General features: G+C 39.9%; 1 protein-coding gene across 5 annotated transcripts in view; it reads left to right on the top strand.

Moving 5' to 3' along the window:
• ARID1B (AT-rich interaction domain 1B) overlaps window positions 1-27262 on the top strand; it is a 325443-nt gene that overhangs the window by 231095 nt on the left and 67086 nt on the right. For all 5 annotated transcript variants that reach the window (XM_030945679.1, XM_030945678.1, XM_030945681.1 and 2 more), the window contains one exon: window positions 12528-12617. In XM_030945679.1, the coding sequence (XP_030801539.1) occupies window positions 12528-12617 (90 nt within the window). The remainder of the gene's footprint in view (window positions 1-12527; window positions 12618-27262) is intronic.

Below are 27262 nucleotides of genomic sequence, written 5' to 3'. Positions count from 1 at the left end.
AAAGTGGCACTGTTTAATGTCTTTGTGGGTGACATGGACAGTGGCATCAAGGACACCCCCGGCGAGTTTGCCGATGACACAAAGCTGTGCAGTGCAGCTGACACACAGAGGGAAGGGATGGCATCCAGAGGGACCTGGGCAGGCTTCAGAGGTGGGACTGTGTGAGCCTCATGAAGTTCAGTAAGGCCAAGTAGAAGGTCAGCACCTGGGTCAGGGCAATCCCAACAGATACAGACTGGGCAGAGAATGGATTGAGAGCAGCTCTGAGGAGAAGGACTTGGGGGGTGTTTGTGGAGGAGAAGCCCAGCAAGACTCAGCAATGTGCACTTGAAGCCCAGAGAGGCAACCTTTTGCATCAAAACCAGTGTGGCCAGCAGGGTGAGGGAGGGGATTCTGCCACTCTGCTGTGCTCTGGTGAGACCCCACCTGAAGTTCTGCATCCAGCTCTGGATCCCCAACACAAGCAGAACCTAAGTTGGAGCAGGTCCAGGGAAGGGCCACGAAGGTGGTGAGAGGGCTGGAGCACCTCTTCTGGAAGTCAGCTTGAGAGAACTGAGGGGTTTTTGGGGGTTTTTTGGGTTTTTTTGGTGGGTTTTTTTTGTGTTTATTTGTTTGTTTGTTTGTTTGTTTGTTTGTTTGTTTGAAGAAGAGAAGGCTCCAGGGAGACCTTATGGCAGGCGGCCTTCCAGCACTTACAGGTGGCTTACAGGAAGGTTGGAGAGGAACTGTTTAAAAGGACACGAGTAACAGGTCCAGGGGGAGTGGCTTTAAACTGAAAGGAGGTTAATATTAGATATTGGGAAGAAGTTCTTCACTGTAAGAGTAGTGAGGCACTGGAACGGGTTGCCCAGAGAATCTGTCAATGCCCCATCCCTAGAAGTGTTCCAGGCCAGGTTGGATGAGGCTTTGAGCAACCTGGTCTAGTGGAAGGTGTCCCTTCCCGTGACAGGGGGGAGGAAGGTTGGGACCAGACAAACTTTAAGATCCTTTCCAACCCAAACAAATGTATAAATCTATTAATTTGTAATACTGTGCTTTTTGTTGATGTTTCAAATACCCTAAAATAATTGCAAAACAAGAGGGGATTATATCCTTGTAAAATGGATGTGATCCCCCTGTCTAGAAAGATTATTTTAACACATCTATCAGTGTTTCTCCCTTGGCTTTTCCGGAGGCAAAAATCTTGCAACAGCTTGTTGCAAGGAAGATGCATGCTGTTCATTGGCATCCAGACCAGAAAAAAGCCAAAACACAAAATGCCATTGACGTAGCTATGTTCTTAATCACTTCTAGTGCACAAAACATCTAATCAGCAGTTTTGCAAATCTAGCATGCTTATAAATGAAATATGTGAATGTTTCACATAGTAGTAGTTTAAAAGCCTTTCTTTTGAATGGTTTGTACAACATTTAGAGTGTTTCTGTCTTTTCAAAGGATGAAAAAATAAGCAAATTGTAAAGCGCTGTAGCTCAAGGCATTGCTTCTAGCACAGGGAGCATCCAGCCTGTGATACCTATTAGAATTCAGTCCAGGTCACAACTGATGAATAATCTGTTGTCTCAAGGCTTCATGAAATAACTAAATAGTCTCAATCAGGTTTTGTGAGGAGACCGTATGCTGCAAAAGGCACTATAAAAACTCTTATCATACTTGCAACGTTGCCAGAGATCAGGGAGGTGTCCTTCTCTGCAGAGGTGGTCTTTCCAGAACAGGTGCAGGAAATTAAAAGAGACCAAGACACGCTGTTCAAGTTCCGTCTGTTAAGTTTTCATGATGACAGAGGGTTTCATTTTCCACAGGCATCAACCTTCTGTTTTTTATTGGCCCAAAGTTAAGTATCAGATAGAAAAACAGTAAATCCCCCCAAAAAAGCATGCCCTGGGTGGTTATTTTTTATGGTTAGTTTATGGGGTTTAGTTTTAAGTGGTTTCACTTGCTTAATATCTGGTGGATCAATGTTTATATTTCTCAGTCACACATTGCAGTTTTAGTGTTTAATTGCTGTCTTAAGTCAGTGCCAAACATTTCTGCCCTATGGACTGACACCCTGAAGGATCCGGCGCTGAGAGTTGTCCAGCACCCTCCCCCAGATGGCCAGATCAGTGTTCACATCCCCATAGCTGTGCTCTGCCCCATATCTGGTTTGTCCTCTTTGCTGATTCCTGCCAGGCCTGCTTCCAGCATCCTGGCAATGGCTGAGCAGCCCCCATGGTGGGGCATCTGCTGCTGTGGACACTGTGGCAGCACATGTACACAGGCCACTTCTTGTAGCTCTGTGAGTCACTGGTAGCACCCTGCTGGTACAAATCCATCTAGAGTATGAAGGCTGTTGAAATCCAATTAACATATTTGCATAATTATGCATGTGCTCTGCTTCACGTAACAAAATTCAAATATACTTAACCACAGCGGCCAAGATTTGGCAGGTATGTTTGTTGTTAGCTTTAGCTGCATGTTCTAAGGCCATCCTTGGACAGTTACTGTTTACATTTGATCATTAACCTATGCATTACTTTATAACTTTTTTTCTTGACCCACTTATGTTTTTGTCGAGAAATTTAAAATTGTGTGTGTTTGGGTTTGTATGTTTGGGGGTTTTGCTCTGTCATTATTTGGCTACACAAACGTATATCGTCTCTATTAGTGTTGGCAAATAGGGCATTCATTTGCGTTTTATCATAAATTAAAAGGTTGTCTCTCACTCCCTTGTCCCTTGCAGTGATTAATGAGCAAATGGGAAAAGTCTGTCACATCTCCATCAGTGTGTTTTTGTTGTTGACAGATAGTTGTTATATCTAGATAAAATAGAGCATAAATGTCGTAAGGTATTTGGTTTCTATGATGGGATAGGCTGCTGCAGTTTTCACTTTTTCAGTGGACTATGTATCACTGCCGTGAGAGATATTTAAAGTGGCCTTCATGCTTCATAGTTAGTGTCAGACTTGACTAGACAGATACGTGGTGTGTCCCTCCTTCGAAGAAGGAGTCTGTGCAATTGCAAATATGGCTTGAATTAATTCTGTGCCTCAAAAGAAGAACGTTTTCACTACCTCCAGATAATAATTTTTTTAAAAATTAATGAAAAGCAAGATATCCTTTCTCCTCCTTAGAGACAAAATTCATGCGGCTGGAACTGCGACTTTAAAGATTTGAACAGCCCTTTGACAGCATCGCTCTGTAGGTAGATATGGAAGTCAAATTGCAAAATGGGTTTTTAGAAAGCAAACACAAAAGAACAATTCACTCCGTCGGCAAGCTTTTCTGTGTTTTCCCCATTTTCAGATAACACTGGACTCAAATTATTGTGATGTGTTGATTGATTACAGCCGTTAAGTTTCTTAGTAATCAGTTTCATCACTTATTCTCAATTCACGCTTGCACCTTTGATTTCTGTTCCACAACAGGGTGATGTGGGTTGTCGTTGACTAATGAAGAACAGAATTGGTTTCGGCGTGAGACAAACGGAATGCCGACACCAATCCCAAAATGCATTAATCTTTAATAATCCACATCTGCATGTTTATAAATGATATAACCAGGAGTTGCTAATGTTAATACTCCCCCTTCCAAACAGAAGCTGACATAGGAGTTGGTGTTTGCAAACTACATGAGAGGCACGTGGCCGCACGTGGTGCGTGTGACCTTGCGGAGGGAGCTCGCCAGATGAAAGTTCTCGGTTGATTAAAAATACATGAAGAATTGCTTCGCTTCCACACTGGTCTTTGGAGCTTATCGTTGTCGGGCAAGATGAAATATGGCATGATAGATCTTGTCTTCTAGGGAGATGAGACCCACCAAATGGGTTTTGGAAGCAGGTTTGCCTCAAGGTGCTTTTATCCTTTATGCATTCAACTTGCCCTTTTCTCCCTCATCCCTCAGAATTGCTGAGACCAGGGCTGTGTAATATGCCATATAACACAATAAGAAAAACTAGATTAGCTGAGGGTTTGTTCCTTTTGAGGGTAGTATTAGTGAGAGCACATACATTTTGCTACTAAAATGCTCTTTAATCAGAGACAGTGATCTAGCATGAGGAGTAGCAGGCAAGACTAGCTAAATAGTTCATTGCCACGTAGCGCTGCTCCAATTTCCCTGCTTGCTAGACTTGAGAGAGCCAGGAGGAGCAGGGAGAACTCAAACTCCATCACTGATGGTCTTCCAAGTTAATGCTACCTGATTCTGAGAAATTCTTAAACTTACCTGGACCAAGGGAAAAGAAATATGGAAAAGAAACAGCAATTTCACATCATAGTCGCCCTTTGTTTTGTATCTTGCATGTTTTTACACTGCAGATATTATAAACAAAAATTGATCTGTGGTTTGGTTAAAATTTGGCAATGTTAAAGTTAAGAGTTAAGGTTTTTATTAGGTGGCAAATTTTAGAAATGTGTGTCTGCTATGTCTGTTGTGCTTCTCAGGCTCTTGAATGCAGGTGACACAATAAGGAGCAGCTTAGAGAAAACATCTCCTCCTAGTTATAAATGCAGTCTAGAGAATGAGCACTGATAATGAAAAATTCTTCCTTTTGGAACTTGGTTTAAATCCCTAAATAGAATTCGGAGGTTTTAAGTTTCAGGTGTGAGGCAGAGTAGATTTCATTTCTGTAAGGAAAAAATGAGCCGAAAAAGAAATACTACCCTCTCCTTTGTTAGGAGCTTTTAGATATTTAACACTTGCATCAATTGCAGTTTTATATTCTGTTTAATTGACATTTTATAGAAAATTTGAGAATGGTTTTCCTCTAGCTGAAGTATATGCTTTTTGCATTACACATAATTACTACAAACATGTAATGATGTGTCCCAAGTAATTACAGATTACTAAATCCATACAACCCTTTACAATCTTCTACTTCAGTTCAAATGCAAGCAAAACTACCATTTTTCTGGAAGGATTAAAAGGACAGAATGAAAAAACACAGTATGCCTACCAGGTCTGAATCATTCCCTGAAGAACACAGGCACTTTAAAAAAAATTAAGAAAATAAAATTTTCAAAATCTAAAAGCAATTCAGAGGCCCTGTAGAGGCGTGAGAGAAAGTGCTGGCAAGCTGTGGCCACAGCCTCTCCCAACCCCTCTCATCCCAATTCACACCATCGCTTTGGAGGGACACAGCAGCAGAGTGCAAAACATGTGGAGGGTGGTTAAAGGAGACTTTAGAGTGGGGGGAAAAAAGAAATTAAATCAGTGGCTGAGCTTTGAAGAGGTCTGTCTAGTGCAGAGCAGCGAGCGAGTGGGGAAGAAAGGAGCAAGCACCTCATGTAATCTTTCTTCTGGGGACCCAGGTGGACAAATTGGCAACCCTGTTCACTGCCTCCCCCCCAACTCGCTTTGTAGTGTAAGAACTGCTAATCGGATCCATGCTGCTGCAACTGTGGTTAGTTATTAACAGAATAAAAGCAGATTTTTTCAAAAGAATGGGTTGGGGAAAACGGCTCTACAAAATTGCAAGGTTGTTAGAATCTTAAATGCACAGCAGTCGGTTTTTCCCTATTCTGAATTAGGCGATGAATACGGCCTTTCATCTGTCACTGTGCCCATTTCTTCAGAAGGCAGACAAACATTAGGCTTCTCAAACAAAAAAAAAAAGCTTGAAAGAGGAAAAATATTGGGGAACAGGAAGAATAGGAAAATGAGAAGGAGAAATCAGGTTTTGTTTTTATTAATTTGGCCTGGTGAGAGAAATATGAGCTTGCCTGCTCTATTCAGTTCCTGCATGCCAGCCACTGTGAGCCATCATTTGTGAATGTGGGGATTAGAAAAGCTTTAGCTGGTTGCTATCCTGGGCTGCACTATTCTGGACAGGCCTCCAGCAGAAATATCCTTGGCTGGAAACTCTCCCAAGCTTAATGGAAATAATGCATTAAATGGATGGAGAGTTAGGCAGAGGTGAAAGCAGAAAGAATTTGATTCCCCCAAATGAAACTTCTCATAACTGCAAAGTGAAATTACAGGTTTGGGGTAGGTGTTACTGAAGATAGAGAAGCAGATTCTTAGATTTAGGCTGACTTAGGCCTTCTCTTACACAAGTAATTAAATGATACATCCTTAATATTGAGGAGCTTTACTGCCTTCCTGAATTTTGGAATTTGTTGTCAGGCAAACAGGGGCTTGCTGGAAAGCCACTCAGTATTTGGGTGAGTCACATGCTTCTGAAGATTCCAATTGACAGCTTGCTTTGGGCTTATTTCCAAAATCTCAGGAGAAAGTGCTTCACTTTGGTCCAAACACAGAGGTGACTCCTGAATGGGGTGTGGATGAAACAGACCTGGTTAGCAGTTTCTGCTGCTGCTCTCCCTTCCCCTCCAGAGCAAAAAGAGCTTTGGCCTTGGATGGCAATATATTTTCTTTCCTGCCCCTTGCCACCAAGACCATTGTCAGTTCAGGCAGTAATAACAATTATTTCACTTCATACTCCTGAGTATTTGTTGCAGTCTTTATGTCTTTATACCTTACTCAGAGGTTCCACAATCTGGGAATAAATCCTGGATGTCTAATTTGACAGACCCCAGTTTCAGCTACTTAATTCTTTTTTTTTTTTTTTGAAGTCCATAAAATAATGAATTATTCTGTTGTAAGGGTGACATTTGGCTGGTGTTCCATAAGTAATACCTTGGGACTACACGCTGAGTAATGATGATGAAACAAAATATTGAGTAGCTACCTCATCCTGTCAGTGTCAACTTTGCTTTGAATTAAATGTTATATCATGTCAAACAAGTAGCTTCTACTCATGGAATTAAGATGTTTATGCTTTTGCATTTGTGTGGAGAAAAATCAGAGCTAGGGTTCTCTAGGCCCCATGCTCATTGTTGCATTTTTAATGGAGACTTGAGGCCAATTTAGTACTTAAGTTACAGTGATTTCTTTGAAACTCACCCACAACCCCATTCTTGATATGGTGAATGTGACATAGATAGGAAAAAGCAGGTGAGAGTGTAACTTTCAGGTGTTGGTAGTCTGAGAATTTTACACTTCCATGAGAAGCAAAGTGGGGGGTTTGGCTTCTCGTTGATTTTACACAGATTGTGATACTCACTGACGTATGTTAGGGAATCATGTGTCTTTGAAGCATGATACATTTGTTTTAAGAGGTAATATAGAAAATCAGGGCTAGGCCTGACAACAATCTTGATAACACTTTATGATATAGACCATCCCTAAATCTGGCATAAGTTGATAAGCTCCTTGTTCAGGAGCTTGTACAGAAGCTTGCTGTTACTGCTGTGGAACAAATCAGCTTCCTGCAGTCCCACCTTCAGTGAGCCTCTCAGCCAGCCACCAAAAGCATTCCAAGGCAGGAGAGTTCTGGGTTTGGTCCCAAGTTCCTGACCCAGGGAAATTGTGGAAATTGTCTTGGTAAGCAGGCTGCAGTGGATTACCAGCATTGTAAGGGGTTATTAGCTGCAGTGTGGTGCTAAGCAGAGCCAAAAGGCTTGGTCTGAGTGTGTTTGACTCTCCACATATCCCCAGGACAGCCACAGCTGCTGTGTCTGAAAGGGTCCTCATGTCCCAGGCCTTTTAAAACATCTGCACTCAGATTACTCCATAGATAGGAGGAAGGTTTTAATGTTTTGCATGTCTTAATTTGAGTGGATATGCAGACTACCCTTGCTTTTTAGTGGAATGAATAAGTAAATTTAAAAATACTGTTGATACAACAGGGAGCTTGGCTACAATGCATAAATTAAGGAAGAAAATAATCTTTATTCTTAAGGGGTCATAGGCTTTATAACATGAAAGAGATAAAACAAAACACATGACCAGTTTCCCTTTATGCTACCCATAGGAAAATTTCTTTCCTTTGAGGTCATTTGCACCTCACTTCCAATTTCCTGAAAAGCTCATTTGAAACACTCCCATATAGAAGCCTACTTATGTTCTTTCATTTCTGATGTAGGGATCCGAGACCCGGAATGTCTCTTCTGGTCTGTGAGCATTTATTGTAACATTGACTGTGTGATGATTATCCTATTATTTTATCATATTTCATCCTAATCACTAGATTTTCAGGACCTCATTATTCCTAAAACAAAGTTGTTTCAAGTTCCAGTAATGGTTTGATTATCCTCCTAAACATCATCATGCTCTCTTTCCTCTCTGATATTTAGCCACAAATATATTCTTAGAAAGAAGTCACAAAATTCCAGCTCTAGTTTTTGTCATACTAAATAATACTCACACTTTCAGCCTCCTGTCATTTCATGCTGGTAGCTGGTTCCTATTCCAGTTTGTGTTAGGCTTTCTGGGTTTGTCTCTATGAAGGCCCGCCAGTGACACATCAGCAGTGATGTGCTGTCTTACCTCTACTGTAAACAATCCTCCTAATTTATGCTAGTGATCAATTTGTTTCTTTGAGCACCACATGACATAGTTAGGTATAGCTGTTTGTAGGCTATAACCATTTTAGGTCAACAGATATGGTCAGATTTTTCCTTCCTTTTTTCCTCCTGTATCTGCCTGATAACCTACAGCTCTTCAGTTATAAAAGGCCTGGTTCTGATCCATGTATATAAACGTTTGCATTTTTAATATTCCAAGCCAAAAGGTGGTCCCAAGGGTTTCTTAGGTAGTACTTTGATCATCCTTTGTATTGACCAATATTACCTACTTTGTGATCAATCTATGTCATTAATCCAGTCACAGCTCTCAATTCCTAAATTAGATTGGGAATTGTCCCAAAGACAACCCACAAGATCTGTAACTTCTGCCTTTCCTTCGGCCTAGTGTTCCATTTTCAACACAGGCTGTGATCAGTCCCCCACCCTCCAGTTCCTCATGCATCTTAAAATTCCTGTGCTTATACCCTTCCTTCCCCCCTTAACTGGTTATTTTCCAGAGGGAACCTGTTATCACCAGAGTGTTTTCTTGACTCAACTGTTCAGGCATAATTCTGTGAGGTATTGTCCAACTGGTACAGGGCATCACAGCTGAGCATCCTCCAGTATCATTACAGTGATGGGAGCAGAGAGCCCTCAGCATCTTGCAAAACATTGCTGATATGGACTGTAAGGACTCCTCCTCAGCAGAATATCAAAGGTCTGCTCTTGCTTGCTATGTTGACCCTAAGGAATTTACTTTTTACAGTTTAACTCCAAGCCTGTAGCCATAATGCAGTCTCTGTTTAGTACTTTTCTCAGTCCATTTTCACCAAATGTAGTACACATTCTCTCATGACTTCATTTGAAGGGAAGATATCCGAAGTGAAAAAATTTAAAAGCATTTGACATAATGTAAAAAATAGAAAACCCACTTACAAATACAGTATTATGCATTTTTAAATTCCCTTACCTCTTCAGATGACTTTTCTTATTTTAAATAGCAGATACTACATTAGGCAGACTGCTGGTTTCAGTAGTTTTAACAACTAATTTTGCTAGATAGCTATATAAATTTGTATAGCATTTTGCTCCTCTGTTAAGCATAGGGGAAAGAACCAGCATGGCAGCTTCTATCCTTTTAACATGCGTTATTGCATTTTCTTTTCTTTTGCATAACAGTAGTATTGTGAAACATCTGTAGTATTCACTTTGCATAAATTTTGGCCGGTGGAGTATCTCACCAATGTGGCAACAGTGGTATACAAAAGATGGGAAAAGGTCATCCCTGTTTAAACTTTCTTCTGTGTATCACTGGGTCAAAGGAGGCAGTAGTCTGTCAGTAAAAAAGAAAAATACTGGATTTTTTGATAGGTGTAGAAATTATGTTAAAAATGAAAAAAGGTTGTTTTTCTTTTATAGAAGTTTTCCTTCCCTAATAAAATAGAAAAGTCTGTTCATGTGTTATTTAAAGTGTCTTCCAAGAAACACAACAGCAATATTGGTTGAAAGAGAAAAAGATTACTATCATTTAAGGGAAAGAAACGGAAAATCTTTAAGGTCATTTCTTTTCATGACAAAGAAACTTAAAAAGCACGGCAGACAGGATCTTCAAAGGTTTTAAAGTCCTGTCATCAGCTCCCAATCAATAGGAGTTAGATACCCAAATTAAGAGTTCAGTTCAAGTCTTCAAAGGTATTTGGGTGCTTAACCTCCTTTTACCTTTCACATCACTTCTAAGAATAAAATGGCAGTTTGATAGGAAACTCTCTGATGCAGTACCTTCATGTCCAGCACCTGGATAATCTGTAGCACCCACTGATAATCAGTAATGGGTACTTCTCTTGGAAATTTGTTACTTGTACAGAGTTGGCCATATTTATGAAACCGTTTTTCTTTGTGAAACAAAAACTTTGCTTGACAGTTTGTTTAATAAAGGAAAAAATAACATAAATGTGTGCAGAGACTGACAATTCCAGTGAATCTGCATAACTCCAGAGTCTGTATTGACTGAGAATAGGGATGAAATTGACTTCTTCATAGAAGTTGTACAGGTACTGTTCTACACTTTGACTTTACTGGTCAGTGATTGAACATTTGCCTGTGTGGGATAAGGCTCCAGCCAGATAACTGATGTTACTATCAATGTAAAAAAACAAGACACCATCTATAATATGCAAAATATGTTGCCTATCATAGATATTCTCTGCACTATAGCTTCTCTCAAAGTTGCCAAGCATCCACCTAAAGGAGGATCCTCTGAGAGCTATGCGGTGCAGTCAGAACCACCCCTGCTTTTTATTACTTTTTTTTTTAAGTGTTTGTAGAAATCTTAGATGGTTCGCATCAACTTGAAGTGCTCTCTCTGATAGCGGTGCCTGGGGCATACACAGTGGAAGTAGCAGTGCCCTGTGTTAACATGGAAATGCTGTTTGTTTACAGTCTTGAGTCACTGAATCCTTCCTGTCAAGCCGAAAGCTTTCATTATAATGCAGGCACTTACCATCTCCACAGCCTGCTCTTGAGTGACATCAAAACATAAGCTGGAATTTGTCATTATTATTGTCATATGCCTCAGAGTTCGTGAATGGGCTGTGAAACCCAAAGCCTTGGGCGCTGAGTGGCATGTTTGGTCTTTTGGAGGAACAATTCTGCCTCTGGTCCAGCATTTGCATCTCTGAGACAGTTGTCACAGCTGCTCCCGGTAATGTTGATTGTCATGTTTTTAGTGCAAAAGCACCTCATCTGAATAGCTAGGCAGTGGTTACACTCCACATTTCACAGATTTTCTCTTTGTTCTGTATCGATCTGGCCCTTCTTCAGAGTTGCTGCTGAGAGCCGGTGGCTTTGGGACGGGAAGTGGATGGGGCAGACACATTTGCTTTCCTGCATTTATATCCAAGCCGGGGCCCTTGGTTGCTCTAAAGGGCAGCCCCCGCTGCCCCGCTGTCAGCCCGGCTCCCAGCGCCAGCACCCTCCGCAGGATTCCTGCTCCTGCCACTGCAGAGGGGCAGCTGCTGAGCAGGAGGAAATGAGTCTCAGCAGGCACAAATCTATTGCCTGTGTTTTTATTCTTTCCATTTCTTTCAAATGGAAAACAATCTGAACAGTTTCTGAGGATGAGGGGTATAAATCTGTCTGCTGCTATTTATACCGTGCTCGTCACTGCGAGTGTCTAAATGCTTAAAGTATATATTTGCTGCCTAACCTGAGGTGGTCTTCGTATAAAACCAAGAGCAAAGAAGAGTCCTAGGGGATGTCCAGGTCTTATTCTTCCTCCTGCTCAGGCTGAGGCAGGTTGGTGCTTCAGCTTGAGGCTCCTGGGGCATTGGGAGGGTGGTAAGATGGACCTCTGTATTTGACACGGTGTTGAATGGTGACCCAGAGGAGTGACTTGCATCAGTGCAATAAGCATCTGCCTTATTATCCATTAACACTGAAAGGGAGGGAGCATTTTGTGTTCTGAGCCTCACAGACAGCACTGGGAGTGTTCTGCTTGTTTGGGTGGGTAGACAGCAAGAACAAGGACATAAAAATGGGTGTGTCTATTCTGGCTAGTTATTTTAATAAATAACTTCCCCTTGTTTTTATTTGAATAATAAGATACCCCTTTTCTGTCTGATCTTTCAAACATTCACTTTCACTATGCGTGCCTACGTGTTATTCTTTATTCCCATATTCTACATGGACATTTAAACAGTATTAAAACCACTGATTCATTTAAATACTTTTTAAACTGTTGTTGTTAGTCATTTTTGTATTGACCAAATTTTTCATTGGTAATATTGTTGGCAGCAGTCCATGTCTGCCTGGCTGGAGGCCAGTTTAAGCTAGGCAGGATGAGCCCTATTGTTCAGCAGACTTGGATTTTGTTAAACTCCCTAACAGAAATATGTGTCAGGAGATTTGCAGCTATAAATTGGATCATGTTGGTGAGGTTGGGAACTCGCTCAGTGCGAAATTGAACATTTCGCCATGCCTGTTGCTAAATGTGTTTGTGCATGTTTCCTCCATGGGTTTCAAAAAATAAAAGGGAAAAAAAAAAAGAAAAACGTATGAAAAAAGCTAGACCTGTTGAGCTCTATCTCTACCTTATACAGCTGGTACTTTCTTTGATGTTGAGTGGTTGAAAAATGCAGCAATACTTGGTTTTGTGCACAGAAATGCTAAAAGCAAGTGTGTTTTCCCTTTTCTCTCTGTGTGTTACAGGCAGTCAGATGCCACCGCAGCCTCCTGGCAGCCAGTCAGAATCCAGCTCCCACCCTGCCTTGAGCCAGTCACCAATGCCACAGGACCGAGGTTTGTTAGGTGTTGGGGCTTTTTCAGTTGGTGCCAAATGCAGCCTTCATTTTAAGTTGCACGTTAGCAATGTGAGATTTCCTGGAATTTCTTTTCTTTTCCCAGGGAAAATAATGACAGTCTTCATTGTAAAAAGCTTGGGGGGTTTCTGTCTCTGGGGAAAGAGCAACTGAATAGCAGGTTTTACCAAACTATAATTGAAAATAAGGTTTTCTTAAAATACAGTGAATGCCCAGAGTATAAAGGCAGTTTCTGTAAATACTTGAGTCATGTCCTGGAGAATACAGCTCTTCGTTGTCTGTCTTGGAATTAAGATGTAGAGAAAGAGTGCTAACTAGGAGCAGTTTTGCTACTGTTTTTAAAATTGTCATCTCTAATATCTTTGCATGGACGCAATAGTCCTCTAGCCAGTTCTAGGATAAAATATCTTTAAATATAAAGGGAAATCAAATATTTAGGTCAAATGGTTCAATCATTTGGAAATCTTGCCATGGAAAACCTTGCAGGCAAGAGCACTGTTCTAAAAGGGTGCTCCCTACCATGTGCTCACAAAAATAAGCAGAGCATTTTTAAGTTAAATTTGCCTTTTATAAACTTTAAGCCCTTTTTCCTTTCACCTCCTTTCTCCCTAGCTGATGGAATACAGTTGTCACAGCTTTGTTGCGTGGCCATACGTGCGATCAACTGCTGTAAATCGGGCATCCTGTCCATGCAGTGGTTAACATGTGCCAGTGACAGGCTTGCAAAACAGACACATGATAACTGTGATAAACATAGAGTTATTTATGAAATGCCCCTCCTAAAATGTCTTGCTTCCAGAAATATCCCAAGTAGCACCATATGGGGATACCATAAATACTAGAAGTTTTCTCACAGTGAAACAAGTTGAACTCACAGAATGACAAATTTCTGGGATAGCATCCAGGAGGAGCTAAGAGGACTCACAAAGAAGAGCAGAGAGTCTTAATTTTTGCTATTTTTCTGGGTTGAATGTCCCCTCCTCCAGAATGCTGATTAATGAGAACATGAAATACAGAATTCCATGCTGATTTGTTCTGTTTCCTTTTCAGTCATTCTTTATACTCAGTTGTTAGTGCAGGGACATATTTTCCCATTAAAAAAATTCAGAATAACATACATGTTTGAAAAAAGAATGCCCTCAGTACCCAATACAAATACATGATGCTTTGTGGAATAGAAGTGTCACGAGGCAGCAATAATGGATCAGATGAAGGCTTTGAAGACCCAAACATCTCAGAAAGATGTGTGCATTTCCTGGCACAACTGGGTTTTGGCATAAAATGTTATGGTGCCCAGTAATAATTAGCTCTGCAAGGTATGTTCCTCACCTGGCTTTAGGGGACAAGTTAGGCAGGTCTGATAGAACTGGAAAGGTCAGACCTCTCTGTTTGGCTGTTGAACAAAACTGGGGTTCAGTGTATGATCAGGAGAGGCAGACAGATATTCAGAAGTAAAACAGAACACAGCTGCCATAATTGGAAAGTCAAACAAGTAAGTAATAGTCAGAGAAGTAAAATTTACAGATTAATTTAGTTTGTTTTTCATCTATACAGTGAGAATTGTGCAGGTATGTTCTTAGAGAAAATGTGTTCAGGAATGTTGCAGGTTTTGAACACTTTATATGCAGAATCTGGTGTAATATGCATGATCCTTGTGACCCAGCTTGTACAAGAAGTCCATTTGCTTCATGCAGGAGATTCAAAATTTGTAACTAGCTAGGTCATATTGATTTTGCAGAACATGTTCCCCAAAGCTTCTCTAAAGTCTGTGCTGTATGCGCATAAACATGCGTGCATTCCCTTTTGTGCCCTGTCATTGATTAGAGGCTCCTTTGAAATGGAAAACTTCACCTTTTAAAAAGGCTGTTACATTAGTTGATTCCTTTGCTTGCTTGAACTGGTTTCCACAGAACTTGAAGAAAGGAAGGAGGGGGAATGATGGGGACTCAAAGGGAAGGTGCTTGTCATTTACTGATAAAAACCTGAGCAGAAAATCGTTGCTGCTAAGGACACCTGATCCTTGGGCATCTGTTACAGTAATTTAAACTCTGGGCTTTCTGATACACTTTCTCCAAAAAAAGAGGAAAAAAATTAAAGAAAATGAGAACAAAAACCCCAGGGACACTCCATAGGATAAGGTAATGTTGTTTGTTTTCACACTTTGTATAGCATTTCTTTCCTTGTTTAGAGAGAGAACTGGATGAACAAAAGACTACTAAGCATTGCTTGAGCAGAATCCTCTGCTCTCAGTACTTGAAAAAATGTTATTTACCAGCTATCATGAAGATTGACCAATGGGTGGAGTCTGAGCTGTGGCACTTCAGGATGCTAAACCACCACCTTGAACCATTAAGTTTACACTTACATATTTTACTGTGAAAGTGTTTGATGATATTTTATCATGCTTTCCATAGTTACTCAGCACCCTTCTGGGATTTTTGTTTTCCTACCTAAGACTCTACATCCCTTGTCTCACAATGCAGCATGAAGCAATGACCACATTTTTACATGTACATTCTGTGTGTGATAGTAGGGGAGTAGTAATGTACTGCATATATATAGTAATAGGAGTTTCTTGGGGGATTGGATTTTTTTGTGCTCCTCAGGTTTCTTTTTACATAGCTTATTTAATACTTCTTGTAATAAGCATTAAAATGCTTGCTTCTAAAAAATAATATTTAAATTTTTCATGTACTGCTCAAGCTGTAGAACTTTTGGACCTGCTCAGTGTAAATGTAACCTGCCGTTCTAGGCACTTCTGTTCTTGTCCCACAACAAGTAGCTGGCCGCTGTTGTTTAATGCCCAGTCAGTGAAATAGTTTTAGTTCTGCCAACACACGTTGGCTCCCTAAGAAACAATAAATCGCATGTATTTTATGTACATAACCTATTTCTTAGCTCACGTGACTTGGAAAGCAGTGAGACTTGAAGTCAAATCCTATACATCTTAAAGAACTGTTGGAGTCAGACAGCTGTGGAGACAGATGGGTGTCAGAAGTCTCTTGGAGAAGCAAGAGTGTGTTTAGCTGCTGCTGAATCCCAACAATTACCATGACTTGGGGCTACCATAATGACGGTGTCGGTGTCGTCATGACTAATTAAGGTAGTCATCGAAACTTGCTTCATTTCTGGGAGGAAGGAGGATGCACATCTTGCTCTCAGTTTCCAATAGGTCTCCTCCAGACTTTCCTTTATATGATCAAAAGTAGAGGTTCCATATTTTGTGTTTATTGAAGTCAAGGCTCTTTATAAGCTTTCTTTGCATCAGCCCCAGAGGTAGGGCAGCTGTCATAATCATTCAGCAAATACTTGAGGTACACAGTTGAGTTCCCTATGTTCAGCTGTATCTATTTATTTGTTAACGTTTTGGGAGCTGTAGTTTGAGGATGTCCTTAGTAGCCAGCAGTGTTCAACGAGTTTGAAGTTATTTCTAGGGATCAAATAGAAGCCCAGCACATCCCAATTGACCCTCTAAATTAGTTTCCTGAAGCTGCAGCCTGAAAAAGAAACCTTTGTCCTGGCCATTAGCTTATACTCCCATTCCTATTTTTGTAAACTAACAGAGATTTCTGTCTGGTTATATGAACATTCACCTGTGCAAGCACTGTTAGGAGAATATTTGTCATAATAATGTTGAAATAGGCACTTTTACCCCTGCAGGAATGAATAGTTCCTTGTGTAATTCTGAAAAAGCTTAGAAAACCTACCTGCTTTTAAATAGTGTTTTCATGCTTATGCAGTTGGGTATGTAGATGTCAGGTTTCAGTCTTATATTAAAATAGTGAATTGGGAGCTCCTGAAAACCATTGAATTTAATGAAAACAGTTAATGACTTCACATTATTACTCTAGCAAGCACTCTCATAATGGGGATACTTAAAGAAGCCTTATTTATTAGTGAGAATGTATATGGGTCAGAATTAATTTTTAAAAAATCTTTAATTGTTTTCCCCTTATAATTTTCACAGCGGTACATAGTTAAATATTCATGATAATGCTGATGATATGCTAAAGGTCTGAAATAGATCTGGAGTCTCAAAATCAACACAGGTTATTTAACCCTTTTCATCTAATGCACCACTGGGGACTTGCGGAGTGAAATCCCAGAGCACTGGAATAATTAGAAGATAGTAATGAGGATTTAATTAGTCCTTGAGATATGCTGAAATAGGACCACTGAGAACTTTTCTTTTTGGACATGGATTGCAAGCAGAATTGATGCTGTTGCAGCTGCTGTGATGTGCTGGAAAATGTATTCCATTGCTGGAGGCAGTTTCATGGCAGCATTCTGTGCCCGTCAGATCTATGTGGACAGTGCCTGGAGTAATCACCTCCAAAATTGTTGAATAGAAGTTTCTGCCTTCTCCATCACCTTCTCCTAGTACCTTTTAATTTTTTTTCTTTTTGTCATTCTTTCTGTTCTATCTTTATTTTGTTCCGTTGTTGACATCCAGCTTTTGAGGAGTGTTGTACAGTTGTGTGCTCTATTAAAAACATATCACAGTCAGGCACAAGGAGTCCCTGAAAACTGCTTGCTCTTAAGAGTACAGGTGTTACACTAAGCAAAATTTGGATCTTTTTGACACTGCTGCTTGTACGGTTTATCCTCAGATCTTGTCCTTATTTAGTATTAGATCTTCACAGAAGTGATATTTACCAGTAGCTGTAATGTAGTAAATTTAAATAGCTTTTTTGGCAGTCAAGATGTTATCCAGTAAGAGGTTGTAACAGATGGGATGTGATCAGGCATTTTGATGTTCTCTTTGTGCTTCCCTACAAACACTAAGTAGCAACTGAATTCCTGTAACTAAAATTCCCTAATTTACCCATTAGATTTCATACAGGTATTTTTCTCCCCTTTAACTGTTTTCTGGGCATGCTTATTTGTACATGGTCGTTACATAAATTCCACTGTCATGCATTTTCTTCTAACGAAATATAAATGTTTTTGCTATGTGCAAGACACAGAATACCAATCAGGTGTTTTGCACCTACACTTCCTGATCAGATTTATGGCTTAATACTGACATTTGGTGGTAGAGATTCTTTTCCCTGAAATCTATTTTTTTCTTAAAAAGGGAAACCAGAAGGAAGAAAATAGATCAAAGAATTCTTATTGCAACAAGAAAGATACTGTAGTTTGCTTTTAGATCTTAAAAAGACTTTTTCCCTGAGAATACGTTTTTTGCTCATTTGGGGATTTGGGATCTATTCAGAGCACTGAGGAGCTAGAGAATAAAATGAATCTTGTCATTAACATTCTTCTGCTTGCCATGTTAACGATGACACCACTTAAGGTTAAATCAGACTTGGTAATAAGTTTACTTGATGTAGACTGAAGTATTTCAGGCTCTTCAAGAAAGATGCTTGAGACATGCATAGAGTGCAAAGCCACAGGTATGTTTGAGTGCCTCTTCTGCACACAGCGTTCTCCAAGTGGGTCAGTGCAGGGGAGCTGAGCTCTGTCTGGTATGCAGGAACACTCTGCCAGGCTGGGCAGAAATCATGCCCAGAAAACTTGGATAAGAGGATCTGTGCCTTCAACAAACAGAAAAAGTGCATCACGTAAGGAGGAAGGGCAGGGTTTAGTTGAAACTGTCGCACTAGCTCTGTAAAGATTCCCTTTTTTATCTCAAGGCATATGATGAAGTAGGAACATGATGCCAGGGAGAACACGGGAGCTGATATGTGAAGGCAGAGCCATGCAGTAGAGCCAGGCACCAAGCTTTTTTGGTGACTCAAAAAGCTACGTCACTTTCTCAACTTAGTAAGTGCTAAATTTATTGACAGTTTCTAAAAAAATCGGGCCATCATTTATTTTCACGTCTGTATTTTTAATCGGATTGTAAAAGTGGAAGTGCACTGAAGTGTAGTGTCAGTGTGATAAGCAGGTTTTTAAAATGTGTACACACTATTTTTCTTTGCCATTTTGATTATCAATGTACAGCAAAAAAGCTTACAATATGTCTACTTCGATTAGTAATCAACATCACTGGGAAGAAAAGTTCCTGTTCTTCTCTCTGAGCTGTGGAGTGCATACTTTTGTGTCTGTCCCTTAAGTGTTTCAGGAAAACCTGCCTTTCTTGCCCAAAAGTATTAGAAATTATGTTACTCTGCCAAAACAGGCTAATTCTTAAAGAAGTCAATCACCATTTCAGGATGCTGGTTCCAGACTGTACTTGGATTTCAGATACACAGTGGCCAGTCTCACCTTTAGGTTCATCTGATTACTTGTGGCCTATGCTAAATATACAGCAGGCCATCTGCAAGAAGAACCTAAGGACAAAAGGGTATGATTTACATATGATAAGCCATGCTGGGAGACAGCAAAACTGCAGAAGTCGGATGTGAAGTAGGTAATAATATCTGTACAATCAAAACCCAGAGTCAGTTCTCAACAAATAAATGTTGTATACTAGCAGCTGGTCATTGCACTCTTTCTTGCTGATGTTAAATCTTGTTAGACTTGGAGATGAATCTTTATTTCATTTTTTAAACTAAATCGGGGATTCTCTTTCTGAGATTAGGGAGCAGAATTGACTTATTCTGAGAGAGTTTATATAGTTGCCAGCAGAGAGACTTCTCAATAGAAAAGTTTCCACTGACTTCATTAGGCAGCCATCAAATTCCCTGCCTCTGGGCTCAGGGAGCAAGATAAGCTACAGCAGTTACTGAAGAACTTGACAGAGTGAGTCAATGTTGCTGTCACACGCTTGATGTGAAGTTACTGGGTATGATCCCTGTCCCTGGGAGAGCTTCCCATCGTGGCCTGTAAACTGGGAGCTGCCTGTGGTCTGCCTGTTCAACAGCCCCATGGTTGTCAGGACACTCAGTGCCTAAGTTAACCTTTTTATGAAGCTTCTGTAAAGATAAACAACCTCTGATCTAAGACCCTTTATGTCCTTTTAAATTAATATACAGGACAGTGAGTTGAAATCTATATAATGTATATATTAATAGCTAACACTGGATAATTCCTACCATCCCAAAGGATCCCAAAAGAATACACACTCATCAGGAAACAGCTGCAAATCAAGGAAAGGAAAAAAATCAGTCAAATCATAAATCATGGTAAAAATAAGACTGAGGCAAAGGCATTTTGGGACTGAGGACAGCACACTGATTTTGTTTTTGTTTTTGAAAGAAGCAATATGATTTATTTTACATGTGTGCAACAGAAGACACATCACGTATATTTTAGTCTTGTCCACAAAGTATATATAGCAATATTCAATATATTTACTTCACAAAAAGGAAGATATGAATTGATTCAGGGAACCTTTGAACAGCAGTCTTTGGGGAGTCTCCCCAAAATTTTACCCTCCTGAAATTTAGACCATTAAGCCTACAGGCTTTGCACATTACACGTTGTAAAATGCCGGTCCTTGCTTGCTCTCCTCCATGATTTTCCTAAGTGTGCACGTTATTAGGGAAACTTAGACAAATGTTGATTGTGCAAAGCAGACCGACTCCTCAGGTTTTTCATGTTGCTGCTGAGATGAATTCTAGCATCCCAAGCTACCTGCTGAAATTCAGGTTTCCCTTCGGGGGCAGCTGGGAGGGCAGGGTGGGCGCTTTTATACTGCAAGTCACCGTGACCCTGATTTTTCAAGCACCATAGTAAAAGCATCTTCTGTAAGGTATATTACAGTAACAAATGATGTGTAAAATGGCAGATGAGCAATGTGGTTTTTGTTTAGGCTGTGCGTGAACATCTCCACAAATGTCTTTCTTTCTTTGTCCTCAGTATAGCACTTAAAATTTGCATCAGAGAGCATTATGCAAGGTTTGCATTAGGAAAGGTTGGATATTTCTTTCCCGGCTACCATCTGGGTAATCTGTCTGATCCTTCCCCAGATTCTAATTTATCAATGATAGATTATATGAATTTCAAGGCTAGGCAGTAGCAGAGGGAGGTTTAGGGGTGGGAAAAATTTAAACATTATTGCATGCTTACATAGACTGGGTTTTGTAATATCAGAGAGAGAAGCAGAGGAGATTCAGCCAGTTAACCTAATAGCACAGCTGGTAAAACACTAGGGGGTCTGGGTTAAAACCTTAGCTAGGTCATTAGTTTCCATCTTCCCCAAAGCTATTCACATTGTGAAGAGAAGCAGTCAGACAAATAAACAGTGAGGAGACTGTAAGATAGATATTAAAGCATAATAAGAAAATAATTTTAAAGAAAAATAAAACCAGTCCAGCACTTTTTCTTAAACAGAGCATTGGTCTTTTTGTGGAAACAAGAAATACTGCAGTGATCTTTGCAGGAAATCCTAATTTTGCTATGATGATGTTTTCCTTTACTGCTGTTTCACATAAGCAAAGAAACATTTTTTGTTAAATGGATGTGAAGAAATGTGGTGGTTTTACTGCAGATACTAGCAGATGCCATTGTGAAAATAAATTGTCCAGAAACCAAAGGGAAATCATGTCAGTGTTACTCTAGCCTAGAGAAGTTCAGATGGTTTTAGTGGTGCTTTGATGGACTTGGAGAAACTGGCAAGGTTTATGTGGGCTGAAAAAAAGAGCTCAGTGTAGAAACTTGATTACATTTTTTCATGGTTAATGGAGAAACATTAGAAGAACTTCTAATTAGAAGAAGAGCAGTTCATTAGAAGAAGAAGAGTTCTCAGAAGAACTGAGAATGTCTGAGGAAGGAAAGTTTGCCAAAAACTGTATCGTGGATGTGCAAGCATTTGCTTTTTTCTCAAAGAACTTTCTCCTAAAAACATTTTGGAACTTTTTTTTTTAATAGAGTGTGATTGGAGAAAGAAATAAGAATTTTTAAATACTTTTATAAAGTATTAAATGCTTTCTTAAAGTATTAAATACTTTTTATAAAGTATTATATAAAGTATTATTTAAATACTTACATAAAGTATTTAAATATTTTTATAAAGTATTATGTCCAAAGATATTGTATTGGTGCAGTGCAGGTATTTTATTTATTTGATTTCTTATTTCTTTTATCTGCCTGTTAACTGGACAGGAATATTGAGACTTGGTATTTGCATTGTCTAAATGAGATTGATACTGCAAGTTCAGGCACTCATGCTCACCAACCCATCACCCTGTGGTGTGTACTGCTAAGTCAGATGCTTTGTGTGTGTCAAACATAGGTCTAGCTGGGCATATGTAAATAAGGTTGCTTTCTGGAAAATGAAAATAGGATCTGAGAAATCTTGTGCCTGCTTGCTCTAGATACCAGGTTTTTTATGTCACGTGGTTTCACTTGATTAACTTAATTTCTGGTACATGGGTCAAACCTTCACCAGTTTCTTAATTGCTGTTACTTGTTTAGACCTGTATAACATTTTTGTCTGCTTAGATTTTTTCCAGTGCCTGAATCTCTCTCACTGTGTCCTTTTCAGTGTTTATTTTAAGTAGCACCTTAGGGACAGGTACCATGTCATTCTTTGCCAATGACAGTAAGTAGTTTATGGACAGGTAGAGCTGGCACCCCCATAAGCAATGGTGCAACAGTATTTTCTTAGCTCCTGCTGTCTGGAAGCCACACATCTCCAGGTATGACCACACCATGTGAAGATGTTTGTTCAAGTACCATCTGCAGACAAGCTGGTTGCATATTTAGGATTTTGGTGTCACAGGCTTACATGAGAATGACCAACTCTTTCAATTACTAGAGCACTTGATTAATGTGTGAGTTGTGTTCTGTTGGATATTTCCTTGCAGTGCTCTGAGGTGCTGACTATGGACATGTTTAGCTGGGCAAAAACCCAGACATGGCTCACCAGTCCGAAGCCTTCCTGAGCTGTCCTTGCCATCTGAAATGGGTGGGCTGGGCAGAGTTTCAGTGTCACTGTGATGTTCCTCAGCATCCTGCCGTGCTAACAGGGTGCCAAATCACAGAATAATGCTTTTCATTTGTTTAGCTTTACCCTGACATGTCTGTCTCAGTGCTGTTTATCCACAGATGAGCTAGGTTTGGGAGTCACTGCTTTAGATCCATTGTAGTTCTGTTGTGTACTCTGGTGAAAATCCTGAGAGAGTGGATACAACACAAACCGCTGTCTGAGGAGGGAAAGTCTGCCAAAAACTTGTGTCATGGGTGTGCAAACATTTGCTCTTTTTTCTCAAGGGTACTGACCAGTGCCTTGCTAAAATACCAAGCATTGGAAATTTCTCTGTTTCTCCCCACACACAAGTTTTTCCTTTAGAGGTAGTGGAAAATATCTCTTCACATACTTAATTTTTTTGAGCTGATTCATAAGTACACGATTTTATGTTATTTTTCCCTAATTAGTTGATCATCAGTGTATGCATCCAATCTGTTTCTACTTTTCTTATTCCATGATTTTCAGACTAATAAGCCTGTCTAGCTAGTAATAGCCCTTGCTTTAGCCTCTGCCCTTGAACAAGGGGAACTTCCTAGTTCCTTACTCAGAAAGGTTCCTGAGTTGTTTTGGTCCCAAGCTCTGTCACTAAGCATGCCTCTCTAGAAAGAGCTGTAGCCCAGTGTACTCTTCTCTTAGGTAAGTTCATTTTTACAATATACGGTTGCACGTTGTACCTTTCCTCTTTTTTATTTATCAGATGCATAAGTTAATGATAGCTAGCACTTTAAACTCCAAAGTTTTTGTGAGCTTATAATGAGTAAGTGTTGCATGTGTTTCCCGGTTTAATTCATTCATGAAAATCAATGGACTACTCCTGGCTAAATCAGAAGACCTCTCATTGACTGTGGTTAAAGCGTGTGCCAGTAGAGAGTTGCTGTCCATCAACTGATATGCAATAACCTGTTCCTTTGCAGTCACTTCCTTTTTGTTTGAGCTTCTACTTTTCTGTAAGGTTTTTTCATATTCAAGCAAAGATTTTAAAATATCAGAAGAATCCATCTGAGGTTTTACAGTAGTACCCAGCACATTCAGTGGGTGTTTTTCATGGGTAGTGCTAAGGTGATAGTATTCAAGAAACAGATGGGTTTGTATTGGTCAATGTGCAGACAACCTTAGTGCACAATTTCATGAAGCTTTAGTAATTTACTGTTTTATATCTGGTTTGTGTATACATATGCCTGAGGGAAGGACAAGGTTTTAAATTATTTTTAAAGGCATCATTGGTGGTATTAGCTAAATGATGTGCATTATCAGGTGTTAGGGCTCTTAAGAACAAGAGAAGCTTCATTTTTTCTTTTCCTTCATCAAAGGAGAAGAAACATTTCTATCATAAGCATTGCTTGGTTTACTTTTCTCTGTATTTTGCTAAAAATAAAGAAGAAAAATAAAATGCTACCTGACCATTTAAATGCTCTATATATGCTCAATTTGAACATACAAACATACTTTATTATTGTTACAGTGTGATGATTGTTAATAGTATGCTACTCTTCCACTGGGAGGAAAAAAAAAAAAACCTGCAAAGATGACTCTGCAATGTTAAAATGGGTTTTAATACCGTCATTCTTCATGTGTGTAAATGTAGTATAAAAGCTAACTCAAAAGGAAGGGAATGCTTCTGGCAGGGTCACTTTATTCAGCTACTTCTGAAATAGCTTAGTTTGCCAAAACCCACTCAAGTGTTTTTTCAATAAGTAATCTTTTGTTGTGATGGCAAGTAAGGCATCACCTCTACCTCTTTTTATCATTAATATTAAGGTAAGGGAGTAGATTTGTTCACTGATGAGTATGTTGCCACTGCAATTTTAAAGGCTTAATTCATAGCTGTTTCCTAGCAGTTTAAAAGACAAAACAACCCACCTTGTTGTCACAGGAGTTGACATGTCAGATGCAGTCTGGCTGTTGAATCACTTCACTGCCATTACTCTAGTGCACCTCTAATGTAATCCTACTTCCATTCTTTACAGAAGAAAACTTTATCTTAAATCTAATTTTCTGGAAAGAAAATTTATTTCTTTTTGTATCAGCTATGAAATGAAGTTGAACACTAGGGAAAATGTGTGTAAATAAGGAAAAATGAATGTATGCCAGCTGCTCCCTTTCATTTTTGATAAGATTCTTAGAATTGATGTTGGTTTTTTTCTTTATGATGCATGAATGTTAATGTATTGACCGGGAACCCTTTTCTCTCTAAGACATCTGAGCTTCCTGCAAATACTTAAAACACTTCAAACTCATGCACTCATCTCTGGATGTTGACTGGGCTCTCATGGAGGTTGATGAGGATAGGCTCCTCTATATTTTAATGGAATCCAGATCACAGTAAGAACTGTTCTTTGCTACTCCACATCTCATCTATAGTTGAAAAGACTCGTCTCCTCTCTGAAAGGAAATTAGAACATGTCCTGTTTTAACATCACACTTCAGTTTACCATACAGACAGTGGCAGAACATAGTATAGCATAGATATTCTTCCTGAATTTCAGGTTTCCTTTTCCTTAATTCTTTATCTTCCTTCAAGAGAAAATAGCAAAGCCAGCCTTGATTTGAGAAGAATCCCACACCCTCTGAGATGATGAAACTCATGCCTCACATCAAAAGCAGTTTAGGAGTATGTTCCTTTTTTGTTGTGTTAATCAACATCTTTATTAAACTAAGGCTAGAGCATGAGTTTGAGTAGTATCACACAGTTATCTCTGCTCTTGAGTTACTGGAATGCCCCCAGCTTGGTTTTGGCCAATGTTTCCTGAGCCACAGCCCAGAGCATGGATAAGGCAGGACAAGGGACTGTGCCCAGAAGCCTTACAGATCAAATTACCAGGACTGAGTGGGAAGGTTTATCTGGATGGACACAAGTGTACCCTCTCTTCCTGTCATGTTTTATTTATGACTGTACACATCCATTCCACAGCATCCAAAATAAGTGAGGAGGAGTTTACTGAAGAAGAGGGCATTTGAGTAGAAACACTTATTTTTTACTTATTACTCTGGTCCCTTTAGAAGCCTTTTTGACAACAGCAGAGCTGGTTAAAACTGATAATCTCCATGTTTTTCACTAGACATGAGTCCATGTTCTCCATTAGCTTCAACAACCAGCAGTCCCTCTGCATCACTACTGGAAGTTCCTATACCAGTAGCTGTTCAGTATATCACCCTTCCTTGTGGTGTTAAGAAAAGTACTCCTTGCAATAATAATGGGGCTGAAAAACCTTAATCACTAGCGCAATGTTTGGAAAGTTACCTCATACAGATTAAAAGCTGAACAGAAAAAGCCCCCTCACTACTATACCAGACACAGGAGTAACTTTATTATCTTTATAATAAATTCTTAGTGTGACCAGTACAAATTTTTTCATTCAAATGGATCCCACAAGAGTGATATATATGGTGTGTGTTGGGAACATGGGCTTTGGTTTTGTACAGACATAAGATTGTATTAGGTTTCTAAATTACTTACAGCACTGTTAGCAGAAGACATAGGCCTTGTAATAAGAGTTGTGCCCAGAGTGGAACTGCTTTAAAAATCAAGGGGTCTGTTTCAAAATAAAGCTAAATGGAGAAGGTCATGCAAGTTGTCCTTTGCAGAAGTGTGGAGTTTTCCAACCAGTACAGACCGGTTTCCAAGCTGCCATTTTGCACTCAGTTTTTTGCTGTGTCATGTGTCAATGTCTGCTCTATCTCCAGAGCAAGTGCCAGGCTCTGACTTTGCAGTTCAGGTGTGATCAAGTTCCTTTTCTTGGGGTTTGCACAAAGATCAGGAAAAACTGATGCATATTCAGCAAATCTTGCAGCTGGAGTTTCAGCACAATATGGGTCAAGCTGTTCACAGCACGAAAGAACTGTGCCCAAGGGGTACAAAATCATCTCATCTCCTGGTTTTTCTCCTTACAACCTGCACCTCAGTATTTTCAGTTATGAGTCTGATCACATGTCTGGATATGGGTCAGAAAAAATTACCTTTCTTCATGAATCAGGCATTGAGTGTCTGGGGGTAGGGAGAGGGTGATGTTTGGTGCCACCCTGTGGGAGGACACCCTGGCCCTGTGGGAGAGTCATCCTCTAGTGCCACACCCCGGCATAGCAACGCTGTGAGGGCCCCGACAAGGGAGAGAATGATGCATCTGACTCCATGGATATCAGAAGGCGAATTAATTACTTTATTATACTATATAGTTCTGTACATCTAAAACTGAATCTGCCAGGCATTCAACCCTGCACACAACTGCACACACTGCAGTGAATTTCGTGACTGTCACCTGACAGTCATGACACACACACACTCTTGGCCCCGATAGGCCAAGGAAACAAAACACCATGACTTTGGGGTAAACAATCTCCATATTGCATTCTACTTTTGCACAAACACAGGCACAGCAAATGATAAGAGTTGTATGTTCTTTCTCTGAGGCTCAGAGAATGTGAATCCCAGAAATGTTCTTGGGAAGAATTGTGCCTTGCTTTTCTCTGTGAAGAGAAATGTGTCTACACCCCGGGGCTCCCTCCTCACCCAGCACAGTGGCAGCACAGCCAGAGCTGGCCCATGGTATGTGCGGGTTTTGCCTCACAGGGAAATGGAAAGATGAAATTTAATATGCAAGCAGAACAGGAAAGAAAGCGGATTTCCTCCAGAAAGAATAATAATAAAAAAACCCTACATTTTGCCAGCATATCCTCTTCAACATTCAAAGCAGCACTAAAACCTTTCATGGTATAAAACATCAGAAAACCTGCATCCCTACATAGACATTTCATGGGCACGATTGCAG

This window comes from Camarhynchus parvulus, chromosome 3, assembly GCF_901933205.1.
Source record: "Camarhynchus parvulus chromosome 3, STF_HiC, whole genome shotgun sequence".
Lineage (NCBI taxonomy): Eukaryota > Metazoa > Chordata > Aves > Passeriformes > Thraupidae > Camarhynchus > Camarhynchus parvulus.
Note: the sequence above shows the minus strand (reverse complement) of the source record. Positions and strands in the feature narration are given on the sequence as shown.